The sequence below is a fragment of the Lepisosteus platostomus genome, chromosome 2 (genome assembly GCF_059453375.1).
Source record: "Lepisosteus platostomus isolate fLepPlt1 chromosome 2, fLepPlt1.hap1, whole genome shotgun sequence".
NCBI lineage: Eukaryota > Metazoa > Chordata > Actinopteri > Semionotiformes > Lepisosteidae > Lepisosteus > Lepisosteus platostomus.
Genome location: NC_142612.1, coordinates 32,995,151 through 33,013,060, shown reverse-complemented (window position 1 = coordinate 33,013,060; position 17,910 = coordinate 32,995,151). Strand labels below are relative to the sequence as shown.

General features: G+C 40.6%; 1 protein-coding gene across 3 annotated transcripts in view; it reads left to right on the top strand.

Moving 5' to 3' along the window:
- cbsb (cystathionine beta-synthase b) overlaps nt 1-17,910 on the top strand; it is a 32,575-nt gene that overhangs the window by 12,960 nt on the left and 1,705 nt on the right. For all 3 annotated transcript variants that reach the window (XM_088606054.1, XM_088606063.1, XM_088606047.1), the window contains exons 4-15: nt 4,112-4,246; nt 7,470-7,549; nt 8,154-8,288; nt 9,916-9,985; nt 10,807-10,898; nt 11,370-11,495; nt 13,061-13,145; nt 13,750-13,855; nt 14,665-14,739; nt 14,876-15,010; nt 15,443-15,551; nt 16,907-16,991. In XM_088606054.1, the coding sequence (XP_088462180.1) occupies nt 4,112-4,246; nt 7,470-7,549; nt 8,154-8,288; nt 9,916-9,985; nt 10,807-10,898; nt 11,370-11,495; nt 13,061-13,145; nt 13,750-13,855; nt 14,665-14,739; nt 14,876-15,010; nt 15,443-15,551; nt 16,907-16,991 (1,233 nt within the window). The remainder of the gene's footprint in view (nt 1-4,111; nt 4,247-7,469; nt 7,550-8,153; nt 8,289-9,915; nt 9,986-10,806; nt 10,899-11,369; nt 11,496-13,060; nt 13,146-13,749; nt 13,856-14,664; nt 14,740-14,875; nt 15,011-15,442; nt 15,552-16,906; nt 16,992-17,910) is intronic.

The window sequence follows — 17,910 nt, the reverse complement described above, 5'->3', positions numbered from 1 at the left end:
ATTGACAAGCACAAATTCAGTTGATTATTTCATGCTTTTCATTAAAAATAAATAGCCTTATACTGTATTTGTACTTAAAGAGAAATCAGTTCTCAAATCAATTGTTGATACTATAATTATCATATTTTGTATTGTTTTATTTAGTCATTAAAAATTTAAGGAAGAGCTCTTCAAAAAAATTGAAAATGAGGAAACTTAGCCGAGCATAAATGTAATTGATAGCTACGGCAATGAACAGTAGGTGCTATAAAAAATAGCACTTATGTAAACAAGGACAAACCGCTAATTATCGAAAATAGGTTTTTGTCAACAATAATAAGTCATCTTGTCACCTTCCTCAATGGCCTTTTTTAGTCAAATCTGCAAACAACAAGGTAGCCTTCAGCCGAATGAGAAGAAAACTTTGCATCATGGCACGCTTAGTCTGATCTTTATTCCACTGCAATTACAGTTTTTCCCATTTTTTCCAAAATTGGATGCCTGGCTTTAGAAACTGCTAAGCACCATCATCTGCAGATTCAGCAGTTTGTTGAATTTTCGTTTTATTCACATACACGGTACGCACAATTGACATAGATAAATGTAGCGTGTCAAAAATGTTTTTGCTACACGGCCAGTGCGATATTAAGAAAAATTGCACCGATGAACACCCTGTATAACAGCACACTTAGAGGTTGGTGGCTTTCTCACACACACATTGCTATTTGGGAACCAAGGTGTTTAAGGTAGAGAAGTTCGATCTTGTTCACAACCTTGCTTTGTTAATCAACCTGTGTTCGTTATTGGAAATGTCGGTGTTAATTGAAATTGCTCATCTAAGCGAAATCTCGTAAGTGCAGGGCTCTTAGATCGAGGTATAGGTGCACTTGAATTGGGTCCCTTGGTAATCTTCCCTGAGCGTTTAGTTTAGCTTGTCACTGTGGGATATTCCTTTAAACCCGGGAATGTCTCCTTGCCCTTCACTGGATTGATTCCAAAGCAGGGATGTTTTTATAACTTGGTCACCCAAATTGTGCAGATTTCTAACTAGTGCATTGTTCAATTTTAACATTACATGATTTAAGTTCTATGCTTTTAACTGTATTTTCCAAACATTTATGTTTGCCTTTTTAATTTTTCCTCACAATTTAGTAGAAGAAAAATGATTGTCAACACGAACACCTAAGTCTTTCCTCCCAGCCTTTGCAGATGCTCAAAGAAGCCACACAAAATTGACACATTACAGATGAATGAATGCTTCGTTTCTCACCAATAGCTCTCTTACAGAGGGCACAGGACAAAACCACAATGAGCTATTCATATATCAATTAAATAACCGCAGAGTGAAAGGCACCATTTTCTCAGGGGTCTTAGGATACGAGTGTTGGCTCTCATCTGCGCCACTACGTTTCCTTCCTAGAGGAATGGTTCATTTAACTGCAGATTAGATGTCCAGTCTATAAGTCAGATTCTGTCTTGCGTAACTGGCTTCAGAGGTGATGGAAAGGCCCTCATTGTTTGCCAGGGACATAATCTCTGGAGTTTGCGACTTAAAAGGAAAATGACTAAAATCCCAGGATTGTGCGGTTTTGTCACGGGTTCTGGCTTCTCCCAATGGAAGGCAACTGCTTGCCAAGTAGTTAATACTTCTGAAGGTATGAAAAAGAGCACCAAGTTGCGTTCCCAGAGCGATTAACATGTTAAAGAAGAAAAGATGTAGCCTTGTCCAGTGGTTTTGAACATTGTGACTGTATAGTGGAAGATATGGATCCATGCTGAGGAATGTGTATTTTTTTTAAATTTAAAGTAAGGGAATAGACTGCTTGTTTACCAGTTTTGGCTCATGCTACAATGCTACGCGCCGACTAGACTTTAAGAAACTAGGCATTTTCTGTTTTGTTCTTAGTTGCCCTCCTGTTGAAAACGTGAAAAATAAAATAAGCGGAATGAGGACTATTCTTTCTTGCGATCAGATTTTTTTATTTTGGTTTCCGCAAACAACACCACAATAGCAACATCATCATCAAAAACACTGTAACAAGTTCCTCCTCCTTTTCCAAACCCCACAATGATGGAACCCACGTCGGTCTTTCAGTTAGCCTTGTCCAGCTTTCCTCCAGATCTCTGAAATGGCATTGCTAGCCGCAAAACAAGGACCGGTCTATAAAGGTCTATAAATTTACTTCCCTGTATTGATAAAACGTATTCATCCATTGACCAAAGTTGGCTAGAAGTACTTCAGAGGCCCTAATATACGGTTGTGTGAAAATATAGGCACCCTGGTTAGATTGTATGTTTCAGTGAATTTCTGAGTGAAAAGAAGCTAGCGCAGCCTCTGTGTGGTACAAAGTTAAACAAGATATCTTTCTGCAATTTTTAATGCAAAATTGGTATTTGCAATTTGTACATATTTGAAATGATAAAACAGTGAATATGGCACATGCAAATGTTTGGGCATCCCGTTAGTCAGGATTTAGTAAAATTTTCTATTCTTGCCTTTTTTTTTTACCACTCTTCTTTGCAGAACTCTCCTAGCTCAGAAGTATTCTTAAGACTTCTTGCATGCCAGCATTTTTGAGATCTCCCCACAGACAATGTTCAAATCCGAAAATTGTTAGGGTTTTTATTGGTGTTGCTCTTCAGCAACAACCTCTTATTCACCCCTTTATGCCCTAAAGACCGTGGACTAGGATTAATTGATATTTAGTTGAATCCATTCTTCCTTCCACCTGCACAATATTTCCTGTGCCACTAGCCGCCATATAACCCCAAAGTAACCAACCCCCATACTTAACAGTTAGCAAGGTGTTTTTTACTTCAAATGCTTTGCTTCTTTTTCTCCAAATGTGTCTTTTGTGGTTGTGGCCAAAAACGTCAATTTTCTTTTTATTAGTCCACTTTTAATTGTTTAAATGTTTCGAGCTTATCAAGGATTTGATTTGCTTAGTTTACATGTCAAGTTTTGTGATGAGGTCATAGAATCTCCCATGGAGATAATTTTTGTGTACATAATGCTGTACTGTGGACTTTGGACAACAACTCTAGTGTCGGCTAAACTTTTCTGCAGGTCCTTTGCACTGATCTGTGGGTCCTGCTTTGCAGATCTGACCGGTTTTCGAGCAGCCCTGAGATTTTTGCCGTCTTCCAGATCTCACCTTAACTATAACAGTTCCCTTTAACTTCCATTTTTAATGTTTCTGACAGCTGATATTGCAAGCTGGAAGTGTTTAGAGACCCTTTTATAGCCTTTCCTTGCTTTATAAAAGTCCCATTTTCTTTTTTTTAAGTCTTTAGACAGCTGCTTGGAAGAACACATGGTTCTTGAAAGTATGCAAAACAACAATCGTAACCTGAGAGCTTAGAAGGATCAGAGTGATTGTGCACCTGATTGAATTTAAGTCAAGCTTTGAAAAACGCAAATTTAAAAAATTGTAATGAATCAGCTGGAAGGGTGCTCAGACTTTGCGCATGCCACATTCACTATTTTTTCAGTCTTTTATAATTAGCACATAAACAGTAGTTGTGCATTAAAATGTCCAGGAAGATGTGACGTTTAAGTTTGTAGGACACAGAGGTTGCCATCATCTTTTCATTTGGAGATTCGCTTAAACTAACTGTTTGACCAAGGGTGCATAAACATTTGATTACATTTGCCTACATTTGATTACATTTTTGAATATCAACAGTGTATGAATAATTCTCCTTGGTTTAAGTCTGTGGAAGGAGTTTTTATACAGTGCAGATTAAATGGTACAGTGAATATTCGTTTAAGAAATGTCTCTGGAAGTGTTTGGTCATGAAACAAAGAATTCCTCATGCTTGTGCCAGGATATCTGATCCCAGACACCTGAGAGAAAAGCCTGTCTTGATATAAAGAATTTTGTTTTAGAAATATGTTCAACATGATTGTGTGTTATATTAAGTAAATGAATATGGTGCACTGAATTTTTTTATTGAAGCAAGAAACGCACTTATTAAGATAAGATTTTATTGTCCTCTGAGGGAAACTTTTTATGTAACTATGTCTATTTACACAGACATACTGTAGATGTCATCTTTTTGCACAAGACCAGAGAAGTACAATGCAACTCTGCAGCTGCTGTGACGCATCTCTCTCCCTTCTGCTGTGTAGTGGCTAAGTGTGAGTTCTTCAATGCTGGCGGCAGTGTCAAAGACCGGATCAGCCTGCGTATGGTGGAGGACGCGGAGAAGGCTGGGATTCTGAAGCCAGGTGACACCATCATTGAGCCAACATCGGGAAACACTGGTACGTTCAGATGGGACGCAAAACCGAGGTCCTGATTTTCATGCTTATTAAAAATCCAGTGCATTTCTTGAGAAGATGTCCTGTCCAAACTTCCCCTTGGCTTTTACTAATCTTGGCCTCCTAATAATCCCCATCTATGAATTGGCTTCATCACTCTGTTCTCTTCCCCACTGATAGCTGGTGTGTGCGTTCTGGCCCACTATGGCTGCCGTCGCATCACCAATGTGCAGCACCCACCTGGATGGTGGCAAAGCTGAAAACCCATTACCTGTAAAACACTTCTGAGTGGAGTGTCCATAAAAGCACTATATAAATGATAAGGAATAAGGAATTATGTTATCAGAGCTCAAGTGGGGCTCAACCTTAGTGAGTGTTAGGAGCATGCTAGAGTGGCTGTAGAATTTATTGATACTCCCTCTAGCTAGAAACAAATAAGTATTTTGCAAATTGTAGGGCTTTTACAGTAATCCTTTCAGCTTCCTATTATTTGCAAACATGATAGTCAACCGTAGTCCTGGCAAATCCAGTTGAATTTAATCATTCAGCAAATCCTCCTGATTTGGGCTTTTGTAAATCTTGTATTTTAAATTAGTTAGATTTTTTTTCAAATGTAAGTAGTTGTTTATTCTTATGGTTTAAAAGCCTTTATACAATTTTGTTGTAAAATTAGATAAAAAATATTAATACTTGTAAGTATAAAACTGTAATTATATTGTTACGAAAATGGTGAAAATCAGGAATTTGTCAAGTGGTTAAGTCAACTAAAATAAATGTTCATAATCCCCAAATTGTAAGTGCTTTTTCCAGAAAATACCCGAGCGGTTGGTATAATAGAGGAACATGAACTCTTTATTCTCTGGCACAGCTTTGTTGAGAGGAGTAATAATCCAAGCACACTTGGTTAAACAAGTTTATTACAAACTACACTACACAACAACACGTACAACACACAAGTAACTCCATGTACAGTATTTACAAACAAGGTGTTTCAGAGGCCTGACTTTCTGGTCACCCAGAAAACCCCAGACTGCTACTAAGCACTACACTCTTAATATGCCTACAGAGGCCACACAAGAGATGAGCTGCCTTCCAACTAAATACAAAGCAACCTGCAGTTAAATTTCTCTCTGCACCCCTAATACCACAAAATAAATGAGAAAATAAATATTGCTATCTATAAAAATGCAACTTAAGCAGTAAAGAAGTGTCTAACTCGGGTATCTTTTACTTAGGAAACCCAGGTTCCCTTAAAACACAGATTAGCATACTCTTCTCTTTCAAGGTTCAAATACTCTCGCCTGGCACAAGCTTCAAGTCCCAGCTCCTCCGGACTCTACTCTTTCCTCTTTGTTGTTTCTTCCCTTTCTCTGTCCTCTTGATGTGATCTTATATTGAATATCTTATATTGTGTTTGTCTGTACTGCTCCTTCACAATCACTAATCCACAACTTGACTATGTATACTAAGGTAAATTTTACAATTGTTTCTGCTCAAGGGCCCCCCCCCCCCCCCCCAGACCTCAGCATGCATCCTCTGTTTACTCTGCAAAGTGTCATAAACTTGATCTTAAATCTAAGAGACACTTCTCAGCCACCTGAAGCTGTAACAATATTAATAAATTGTGTTACATTTCTAAAGTTTGTGCTTTGACTGTCTTGTGCTGTGAACGCGCAATGCTGAAGGACAGTGAAGGGCAAAACATTTTCTCTGTTCTTTTTGTTTTTTATAACTAAATAATGAGATAAACTTATCACTTCATGCTGGCATGATGGAAGAAAACACAGGTGAGCTTGAAGCAGACAGATGTGTTTATCCAGCGCACCTTATGTTTGTATTTATTTATACCACTGGGCGTTTTACTGGAGGAATCAGAGACAACTGCTTTGCTTTCACAGCAGCCACTTCCAGCCACCACGCAATTCAGATGATATGCGGTAGCACTGATATGATTTACAGATATTTTGCCATTTGTGGAGCTTCTACTGAAGTCATTGTTTAGCAGTGTTGGGCATTAGCAAGGCTGGGGCCAGAGATGGTACCAGCAGTGGTTGGCGGCTTGTAATGCTGGAAAGTAAAGAAAAGAAATGCAATATTTCACAGAAATCCTATGGAGACTTCCTAAGGTGTGAGGTAGAGTGAAATGTAGCAGGTAGATAAGGCATAGGAGGAAAAAAGACAGGGGCGGGGAGCAGGGAGGAACTGGGCATGAAGCAAGTGAGAATGAGTGTCCAAAGTCAGGAAGAATGAGAAGAGTCTGATATTGAGAGAAGGAGGAAGGTCTGATCCAAGTTCAAGGATCATTTTTGTTTCGGATGTCTTTCTGCAACATGCCTTTCGAAAACCCCTCTGAGAAGATGCAAATGGTGAGATCAGAAAATGGTGGCTGTTAGAGGTGAGATGGTGAAATGGGGAACTATCAGTCTGGAGAGATCTTTGATTCTCACAGCTCTGCCAGTCTTCTTCTTGTCTCACCAATGTAAATGGCTGGACAAGAGATGCAGTAAACAAGGTTGCTGGAAATACTAAATGGTGTCATCCGGGTGATCTGGAATTGTCCAGAGGGGCCTTGAATGTGCTTGGTATTGGATATATACAGTATTTACAGGTGCAGCGAGCACTGTTGCAGGGGAAAGTTCCTGGTGTGGATGATTGCTGAGAGCGGTCAAGAGAGCTTTGAACAAGAAGGTGACAAAGATTAGGTTGTTTGACAATATGAGATGATGGGCAGTCAGAAAAAATTGGAGGGGTCATCCTGTAAGATGGGAAAGTTGTCATTAATGGTCCTGGGGATAGAAAGGGTGTTAGGGTGGTAGGAAAGCAGGGTTTCGAGCTTAGGGTTGTGAGTCCCTGCGTTCCTATTTAGTTTGATGATCTGAGATCTCTTTTTTTCAGGTGAGGGCCCTGTCAATATGGTGCATATCCTCTATCTGTGAAAAAAGACTGCATTTTGAGGGCTTGGTTATGGAGGTCCACGTCATCACTGCATAATCGTCAGAGTCTGAGGACCTGAAAAAGGGAGAGAGTTTCTAGTACTGTATGTGTGGAGTGGAAAAAGCTGTACAGGTGATAGCTGTGTGAGTCAGTGGGTTTGTAATAGACTGAAGTTGAGTCAATATACATTTTTACAAATGCACAACTGCAGCCAGCTTCTATCTGTTGATTTTATTGTTCTTACTTGTGAATTTCCTCCTCATATTTAAATGCTATTTTCCTTGTTCCCCAGGAATCGGACTGGCGCTGGCTGCGGCTGTCAAAGGCTATCGTTGTATCATCGTGATGCCTGAAAAAATGAGCATGGAAAAGGTCAATGGTTTTGACTTCTGCAGGCTTACAAAAAGATTGTTTTAGGTTCTTTTCTGCAGTTTCAGCAGTGGGTGACATTGAGCTCTGCTGTTGTACAGAAAGAAAGCTTTGTTAAATAGCCAAAATACAGGCTAGTATTTTCTTCCATTGCCCCTGCAACATAAAAAGCATTGTTCCTGCTCTGCAAATGAGTCTTTAGAATGAGAAGAGTTTCACAGGGCCTTTCTACCACCTATTAAGAATGTTTCCCCTTTAACTAACATTCTGACATCTAGGATAGTAAATAAAGGAATAAGTGCTAATGTATGTTTGGGTTTATAGTACAAAATGTCCTTGTCTGAAAAGGCATGCACAGATACTTGTGTATTAAAACTGTTTGACTCCATCTGGTAGGATCTTGGAGCTGTGGAATCTGCTGTGACCGGTTGTTAAAATTTATGGTCTGACATAGGCAGGTTTATGTCACAGAAGCAGCTTGTCCCTTTGTTTTCAATGAATTGCCTCATCCTTCCTCTTACAAACATTGCTGTGTGTTTGAAGCAGTCTTGGGAAGCCCGTTTCCACACTGATGGCCATGGTCTCGGCGTGTGTGCTCTCTGTGCAGGTGGACGTTCTCAGAGCCCTGGGGGCCGAGATTGTAAGGACTCCCACCAGCGCTCGTTTCGACTCCCCGGAGTCACACGTTGGAGTGTCCTGGAGACTCAAGAACGAAATTCCCAACTCCCACATCCTGGACCAGGTATAACTGGGGGCCTCTACGCAGGGATCCAGGGCACAGGCTGAACACCCTCACCACAGCGCTCAGGCGAGCACAGCAATGATCAGACCACTTTGTAATCAAAGGGGTGTGGAGTCACACCTGTGTCGTGTCCACCTAATGGTCCTGCTTTTGCAAATTGACAGAAGATGCGCCATGATTTCACTGTTAACCAGGTGCTGTGTTCCTGGCTGGTATACCCTTTTGTTTTTTAAACCAAACACCAGTCTGAATAAGTGCAATTGCAAGACAAAGGGCTGTGGTCTGGTGTGTCGCTGTCTTGAAGAGTGTATGAAATGGAGATTTTGGAGATTTTTAGTTTGCATCTTTGTGTGTGTGTTAGGGGTAGAACATTACATTACATTACATGTACCTGAGTGATTGTATTTCATGCACACACTTAGCAATAATTAGTAATAGGATTATTAACGTCACTTTTTCCTGATTGCATTTTCATTTTTAATTAACTTACAGTAATTGCTTTGGCTAGTGGAGTGTTTCTTCATCTTCAGTGGTCTGTACCATCTGCCCAGTGTGATTTTCATATGACATTGTAAAATGAATTTAGAACAGTTTTCATGATAGCTGAATTTGAGTTTCTTATCTGAATCCCACATCAAGTTAGTCTGACATTTATGGCACCAAAAAAGAAAACCTCAAGATACTCATTAGTTTTTGTAGGTGTTTTGAAATCTTTAAAAAAGTTTAAGATTAGTAAATCACATTCATGAATTAGGGTTCAATCATGAAATCTTAGTTTTGTAGGAAAGAGAACTGAAGTCATCATTTTATTATTCATGGTTAGAAATTTGCCTTTTTGTTGTTGAATGTCAGTTCATAATGTGACTTCTAGTTTGGAAACATGTAGGTTTTACCTCATAAATAGTAGCGTAAAACTATTTGCCAGCAGCCATATCACTCTGCAACTCATAACTGGCAACCCACTGAAGCTCAGCAGGTGTGAGCCTGGTCAGTACCTGGATGGGAGACCTCCTGGGAAAAACTAAGGTTGCTGCTGGGAGAGGTGTTAGTGGGGCCAGCAGGGGGGCGCTCACCCTGCGGTCCATGTGGTCCTAATGCCCCAGTATAGTGACGGAGACACTATACTGTAAACAGGCGCCGTCCTTCGGATGAGACGTAAAACTGAGGCCCTGACTCTCTGTGGTCATTAAAAATCCCAGGGCGTTTCTCGAAAAGAGTAGAGGTGTAACCCTGGCGTCCTGGCCAAATTTCCCATTGGCCCATGCAAATCATGGCCTCCTACTAATCCCCATCTATGAATTGGCTTTATCACTCTGCTCTCCTCCCCACTGATAGCTGATGTGTGGTGAGCGTTCTGGCGCACTATGGCTGCCGTCGCATCATCCAGGTGGGGCTGCACATTGGTGGTGGTGGAGGGGAGTCCCCATTACCTGTAAAGCGCTTTGAGTGGAGTGTCCAGAAAAGCGCTATATCAGTGTAAGCAATAATTATTATTATTATTATCATTATTATTATTTATTAGCAAGTTCTCATTAAGAGAACAGTGTAGTGGCCAGAAGCTGCTCTGACATGTGTAAGAAAGACTCCTTCAGACTAACTCTTCACTGGCCTGGTTTTCCCTCTGTAGTACCGCAATCCCAGCAACCCCCTGGCCCACTATGACTCCACGGCGGAAGAGATTCTGCAGCAGTGTGACGGTAGGCCTATGGTGTCTTTTCCAAGGTGATAAGAGCATGTATGAGCTCTGCGGAAAACTGCTGTTTCGCTGTAGTAATAATGCATTTTAGCTTTATTCTGTTATGTAATTAAAGCCACCCTATTTGCTGGAGCTTATGACATTATTGCACACAAAGGGAATGTCTTTCAGAATGTCTGTCGTGATTGGCTGAGGTTTAAGCAGATTCACAGTATTGTGCTTCGATAATGTTATGAGCAGTGTGTGACAGGTTATTATATGTAAAACAAAAGAGCTGTTTTACACAAAAGGCTATAGGAGTCTGGAACAAGCTGCCCAGCCATACTAAAGCTGATAGCCTTCTTTCTTTCAAGAAGCAGATGGAGTAGATTCTCATATCAATTAGCTATTAGTTACCAAATGAGCTGGGCGTGTCAAATGGCCTCCCCTCACTTGTAATCTTTCTTATGCTCTTTTGTTCTTTATAGTACAGCTCTTTTTTATAAATATATGGGGGAAACAGGATCTGATCTGAAGACTTAGGCTAACTGAGGCAGTGCAAAGTAAAGCAAAACATGTTCCACAGATGTCTTTCACTGACTGAGCAGTCAGCTGCAAATCTGTAGCGCAAATCACACTGTTGATAAATTGAAGAATGTAATGACACAAAAAACTGACGTCTTGATTCTTAGTATCTTCACTTTTTCTATCAGGACCGATGCTGGACTGTGGCTCATGTGAACCTCAGCTGGCAGTTGCTAATTTTAGACTCACAGGGCAGAATTACAAGCAAGGTTCCTGTTTTCTTTTGACACCCATCCCCTGTTTTTTTCCTCCCATCAGGTAAAGTGGACATGCTGGTGGCTGGGGCTGGCACAGGTGGCACCATCACTGGCATTGCCCGCAAGCTGAAGGAGAAGTGCCCTGGGTGTAAGGTGGGTGTTTTTTGGAGCCATTTCTTGTTGTTGTTTTTTTTACTTTAGTCTGTTTTTGGTTGAGCTGTCCATGCCTCCAGGAAAAGCGGTCTAAAGAATGATTAAGAAGTAAACACGGCAACTGCTGATTCTTAACATCAAGTGCTACACCCCATAACTGGCATACTGCTAAAGCTTCTGCTCTGTTGCTTATTTAATAACCTCTGCTGGGCAGATCTCGGAGAGAACTCTTTTAAGATATTTAGTTTATGAACACAAAGCCAGAAGAGGAAGGTTGATGTTTTGAGACTGTATTTTGTCTTTCATCACCGGTGTCAACACTCATCCATATGTGGACATATTCAGTCCCCCCAGCTGCTGCTGGTCCCCCACTTAACCCCCCTCTCCAGGATAATTTGGTCATGTCCAGAAAAAGAGATAAGCCTGTCTTGGGAGAGTAAGGCTTCTGACTGTGTCCCCCTTTCCGCCCAGATTATCGGAGTGGACCCCGAAGGCTCTATCCTTGCTCAGCCAGACGAGCTGAACAAGACGGACAAGACGACGTACGAGGTCGAGGGCATCGGCTACGACTTCATTCCCACAGTGCTGGACCGCGAGGTAGGTTTGCATCTCCAGACTCACCAGCACTTTCTTTAGCCCCTGTTCCTTAGTTAATATGTCAGCTTCACAGCAATTAAAGGGGAGCTGCAATGCTGTTTTTACATTTTGGGAATGATGAGTGCATTTCAAACCACAATGAAACCATCTCTTTTATAATGTAAATTACCGTCTATTTGAAGTTTCAATGTATGCATAGCATCGTATTTGCATCATTGTCCGCGATTCAGAACAAGGACCAAGCAAGTTTTGCTACTATATTAATAAACAATGTTGCCTTGTAAGTGTCGATTTCATGAAAAACAATTAAGTATTGTAGAGAAAGAGCAACTTGCCAAATGACTAATATCCACTCATAATAATTAACATTGTTAGGAGACCTCGTTTCTCATTTGTTTACATAGACTAGTGAGCGCGAATGGCTGTTTTTACATTATAATTTGCTCAAAATCGCATGACCAACGGTTTCTTGTCTGCCTGTGACAACATGGCAACCATACAGTACTTTTACAAAGTTCACAATTTTACACTTAAATTTAAGTTTGTAAACTTTTGTGATCCTGTCAATTACTTTATTTTGTTACTGAGATTTAATAAATAGGGCTAAGAAATTTGGACTACAGTTCCCAATTAAAGTAATTAGGGCTTAATCTGGAAGAAGACATCCACACAATCCTTACCATCTAGGTAGAACTAAATTAATTTTTAATAGAATACGCTCTCTTCAAAAAATGTAACCCAGCCATGCCTCATTAAAGCAGCCACTTGCATTACTACAGAATGAGTTGCAGCATTAATTTGCTGTTTTTTCTTGTGACTATAATCACATTTGTTGGTAGAAATGAAGCTTATCCTCAGTAATCCAGTACAGGAGATGACTTTCATGTTGGACTAGTCTAACAATGCCAGCCTTTAGCTGTGAAAAGGCCTGATTTAATTATTTTACCATTGTAAACTGGTGGGAATGCTGTGGTTGTGTGATTTGAAAAATAAATCTGGAGTCCTCACTTCTGATTTTATTCCCAGTCCCTTCATTCCCCCAGATGTGCCAGAAATATACTTCATTCTCGAGTTTCAGGGCTCATTTGTGTTGTCAGGCTGGTCCACCTTTTAGGGACTTGAGATTATTGTAACTTTGGAAATAGTTAATCACACTTTCTGTTTTGCTGTTTTTAATACCCTGTTATGAAGATAAGGCCTGTGTCTTCATTGCATGTCTGCTCATGAGTTGCATCCTCATGCAATGTTGTAATGCTCATTGTCGCTGTCCGTTCAGTGTCTTGGAAGGTTAAAAACTCCACCAGTTTTAACTGGCGTCATATTTTGGCCATCAGGGGGAGCCAAAAATGTTTTATTAAAATTAATAATAATATCAAATACCTTTCCAAACCAACGGACATTGCTTTTAGAAGTAGCAGACCTCCTGTGTTTATCAAGGTTTATCAAATGCTCACAATGAAAATGGCAGAACTTATCATCCAGCTATTAATGCACAAGGTTTTGTGGGACTTGATCTGTGTGAGATCGTTCTGAGAGCTGGCCTTGGTTTCTTTCTCCATGGGCAGGTTGTGGATGACTGGTATAAATCCGACGATGAAGAATCCTTCAACATGTCTCGTCTTCTGATCAAAGAAGAAGGATTGCTCTGTGGTATAATTTTGGCCACTTTTTCTTTCCTTCTTTCTCCTTTTTACTAGTGATGTATTACCTATTTGTTAAAAACTCAGTGCCATCTCTGGATTTGCCATCTCGCTTTCTCAGTCAAGGATTATTGGGAATAAAAAGAAGTTTTAATTAGTTTTGGACCCCTTTATATCTTTTATATCCTTGAAAGTGCAGTGTTCATAACATTACAAGTTCTTTTTTTAAATGTGTGCCTCTGTGTAGATAATATTGCTCTAGGTTTAAAAATGAGATAATATGAAGTTAACCATGTACATATTTTATGTTTTCTATTTTGTTAATGCCACATTTTTACACTCCCAGGTGAATTTTTGTGTCATAGAATCCTGCTCCATATATTTAGTGGATTGAGTCTGTTGAACTTTAAGAACTTTTAATAAAGGCCTGAAAAGGCAAGTGTGACTTGGGCTCTTAATCTGCTGGCAGCTCTTAATCCCCAGAGTTGCCAGCAGGTGGCGCCACCTCTCGCTGACAGCCAGTGTTAAAGCCTCTAGGGGCAGGGAGGGGGGAGGGGGCGTTCTTTCTTCAGTTGGGGCACAAGAGTAACCCTGTCCCTCTTCCTGTGGCGCAGGAGGCAGCTCGGGCTCCGCCATGGCCGCAGCGATGAAGGCAGCCGAGGGGCTTGAGGAAGGACAGCGCTGTGTCGTCATCCTGCCAGACTCCATCCGCAACTACATGTGAGGAGCTGGGGGGCCCAGGGTTGGGGTGTGGGACAGGGCGGGGGTGACCCTGGGCTTGTGAACACTACCTGTCTGGGTAGAGGGCTCCTGCTCGCAGCCTTCTGCTTGTAAAGGAGACCCTAGCGAGAAATATTCCTCAGCTGTATGCAAATGTATCCGATTTCCTTGCGGAAAAAGACCTGGGCACTCATGTTACAATGTGAGGAGCAATAAGAACAAAATTAGTTAGGGTTTATAGTCAGAAGTGTAAAATTCAAATCAAGGGATGTTATTAAAGCTGAATAACACACTAGTAGGTAAAGTAGTGCCTCCTGTTGCTGGTTTTTAGTGCACCTCCACACGGCTTTCACTGGTGTCCTCTGGTTCATGATTCACTTTCATGAAAGGAAAATGTTTTATTTCCTCTACCCTCACTAGAAAGAGTGAAACTAAAGGAAAGAGAACCGCTGGGTGGGTTTATTTTGATAAGATTCAGTTCCTCCAGCCTGTCAGTGGAGGATATTTCCTTAAGTCCCAGCTTGCATCAGGATACTCTTCGCTGAACTGATTCCAGAGCAGCAATATCTTTTCAGTAACATGTTGACCAAAACAGCACACATTTTATGTTAAACTTTATTTGTGCACAATACGATTGTAACACAATACTATATTAGCTATTCAATTGCTTCCCCACATTGTCTGAAAGATGAAAATGTGTCCGGAACGTTTAGGCTCATATGCGGTCAGAGGTCATGCCAGCTGACCTTTTTAATTAGTGTTATCCATGTCCTGCAGGAATAATTTCACCCTGCATTTCATTTTCCAAGGTCCAAGTTCCTGAGTGACAAGTGGATGTTTCAGAAAGGATTCCTCACAGAGGACAGCATGGTGACAAAGCCCTGGTAAGACTTGGGGTTCCTGACCTCTGACCTCTGGGGTTAAGGATTAAAGGAGTGGGGAGTGGGGGTAAAGGTGTGGGAGTAGGGTTATTGTAGGATTGTTCCTTCCTCACGTCATCATCTTTTGTTTCTTTTACAGGTGGTGGAATATGAAAATCCAGGAGCTGAACCTGAGTGCACCACTGACTGTGCTGCCTACTGTCACATGTCAGAAAACCATTGAAATCCTGAAGGAGAAGGGCTTTGATCAGGCTCCTGTTGTCAATGAATCAGGGTGAGTCCTGTGGTTTTGTCACTGGGTGCTGAGGCCTGACATTAGTGACCCTGAATTGAGCCCCTTCCAGACCTCTCTTTACCTATAATCCCTTTTATGATCAATACAGTCCGTAGTTTTTTTCAACTCTGTAGTAAGTACCACCTAAAAGTGCTCCAAGAAATGCAAGGGATTAAGAGGACATCAAGAGTGTCATTATTGTAATATTTGATTTTACACACACAGTAGCTTTGCAATGTCTTTTGATTCAGTTCCAGTTAGTGCAAAGACATTAAAATACATTGAAAATGGCAATTGTGATTTAGAGACATAGTTATTACTCAAATTTGCAACCTTACTTGATTTGATGGGCCCTAATAACCGACTGAGAATGTGCTGTGTTGTGTTGGTTTCATCCCAGGTGGATAAAACTTCTTCCAATTCCCTTTCCAGGCTAATTCTGGGGATGGTCACCCTGGGGAATATGCTGTCCTCAGTGCTTGCAGGCAAGGTCCAACTGTTTGATCCAGTCAACAAAGTCCTGTACAAACAGTTCAAACAGGTGAGGAAAAGTTTCTTTTTCTGCCAGAAACCACCACAGGCTGGGCCCTGTTCTTCCCAGGCATCTGCTCTGGTTGAGATGAAGGGGCCAGTTTCAAGGATTACACGGATTTAGTTCAGTGTCTGTGTATATCATTACCGGGCAAAAAAACAAACAAAAAAAAGAGAAAAATAAAAAAAACAATCTAGTATTAAATAGAAATAGGAGAACAGGCAGATAAGTCTTCAGTCAAGATTTAAAAACTGTTAAAGAGTGTACAGCTGTCGGAATGAGATTCCGAGGTTTAGAGCAGTGAGGCTGAATACACACACCCCAGGACACTTGTATCTGTAAGAAAGTACTACTAAAAGATTTGCCTCAGCAGAGCAAAGGGGGTGATTTGTTGTGTAGGGATTTAAAAGTTAAAAGTAAAATTTTGAACAGCATGCAGCTGGGGCGCATAAAGGAATGACTTAAGCTTTGAAGCTGATGTGCCTCAGAAAGCAAACAGTACAAGATGTGTGGTTAAGAGAGAGAACTGGGAGTTACTGTGAGCAGGGCTTTGTTTCATGATTTCTGTGTGGCTGATGTCGGGATTATATTAATAGTGTCACAGGTAAGGAGGATTTGGGAAGTGACACATGAACTGTGAAGAAATAAACCTTTGATGTGCAAGTTTGTAGAACCAAGCTGAAACAACCTGAATAATTTTTAATTACTCATTCCATTGCAGTTACAATATCCAACACCATTTCAATTGCTTGGTTAGATCCTAATAAATGAGAGAGAGTATTTGGCGTGACTCTCCTAGCTGATGGATTGGCAACCTGACTGTAAGGATGGGGCTGACTGAACTTTTGCTTACTTTCACAAGGAATGAGCCAGGGAGCTGCTGCAAGGGTGTAGACAGGACAGGACAGGGGGTGACAGGAGTGGTGTGAGAGGGATGCACTAAGAGAAGTCCTGGGTACAAGACTTCTACTTGTTGCTGAGCAGAAGTGTACAAGAATATATACACAATTTTGTAACCTTTTGAAAAGGACTAAGTTTACAAAGTTCACAAAAACTATAAGTAAGTGTTTTTACATTTTCTTGGAATTTGTTACCCATTAACAACCATCTCCTTTTTCTGCAGAATCATTTCAAATTAGATTTTAACTGTTCAGTAAATATTAAGGAAGGATTTGCTGTATTTGTCAGAATGACAAATGCAAACGTTACGCATTTACTACATTGTGCAACAGTGAACATATCTCTGAATAGCCATACCTTTAAGGAAAAACTGATTTCAAAGGCATGACATTTAAAAAAATTGTGCTTCACACAGCTTGTGACATTGTTACCCTTTGAATTCAATCAGTGTCTTTTTACTCCAGATTCACCTGAATGACAACCTGGGCAAACTGTCCCGGATCCTAGAGATCGACCACTTCGCTCTGGTTGTCCATGAACAGATTCAGTGTAAGTGTGTAAAAATGCTGGTAAAATATTGGACCGAAACAGGCCGGTGTATTAGTTTCACACCAGGTAAAAATAACAAGATGCCCTGTCTGTGAAGACGGATATTTTCCCCCTTTCTTCATAGATTTATCCCAATGACTTGGAGAAAAACGGATCCCCATACTCAGTTAGAGAAGGGCTCCAAATTGTTCTCACGATCATCCGGATGAAAATGTTCTGGGTTTTTATTTTATAACTAAAGTATGGATAAACAGGATTAAAAAGCAAACCCATATTATAGTGTTTAGTATTGTGTATTATAATCGGATGTGTGTTTTGAATCTAACATGATTAAAATTGTAAACGGCAGATTTAGTATGGAATTTATTTAGTTCTGTCAACCATTATAAATTTCCATGATGCAACAAAAAGTGCCAGAAGTACCCAAAGAATACAGCATGTTGGCCAAATTCACATCCCTGTCCTTAAGTCTGAATTGACATCCTTAATACCTTACAGTGGCCCTTTGCCACTTCCTTTAACATCTTTATCCACCTTCTTTAACAAAGGCTGTGCCAGGCTGCAGGAAGATGAATGAGATTAAGCCGAGAGAAGGCTGATACTTGGTGCAGAACCATCCTTCTTTGAGGAAGTTGCACAGCATGCTTTTTGAATTTGGCTCATGTGATCGGTAGATAAACAAGTTAGTTTTAGGTTTTTGGGTTCAAGAGCCCCATAGGCAGAAGCAAAGTCCTTTGTTGGTTGTAATTTTGAGATATCCAAAATGTCCCTGGGTTTGTGTGTTCTGATTAAACAAACACTGCACTTTGGGCTTTTAGCAGCATGTGGCTGACCGCTGTAGAGCTATTTAGTAGAAAGTAAAAAAATCTGACAGCATCTACACACTAGCCTGAGCAGAATGAGCTTAAAGAAAAATACC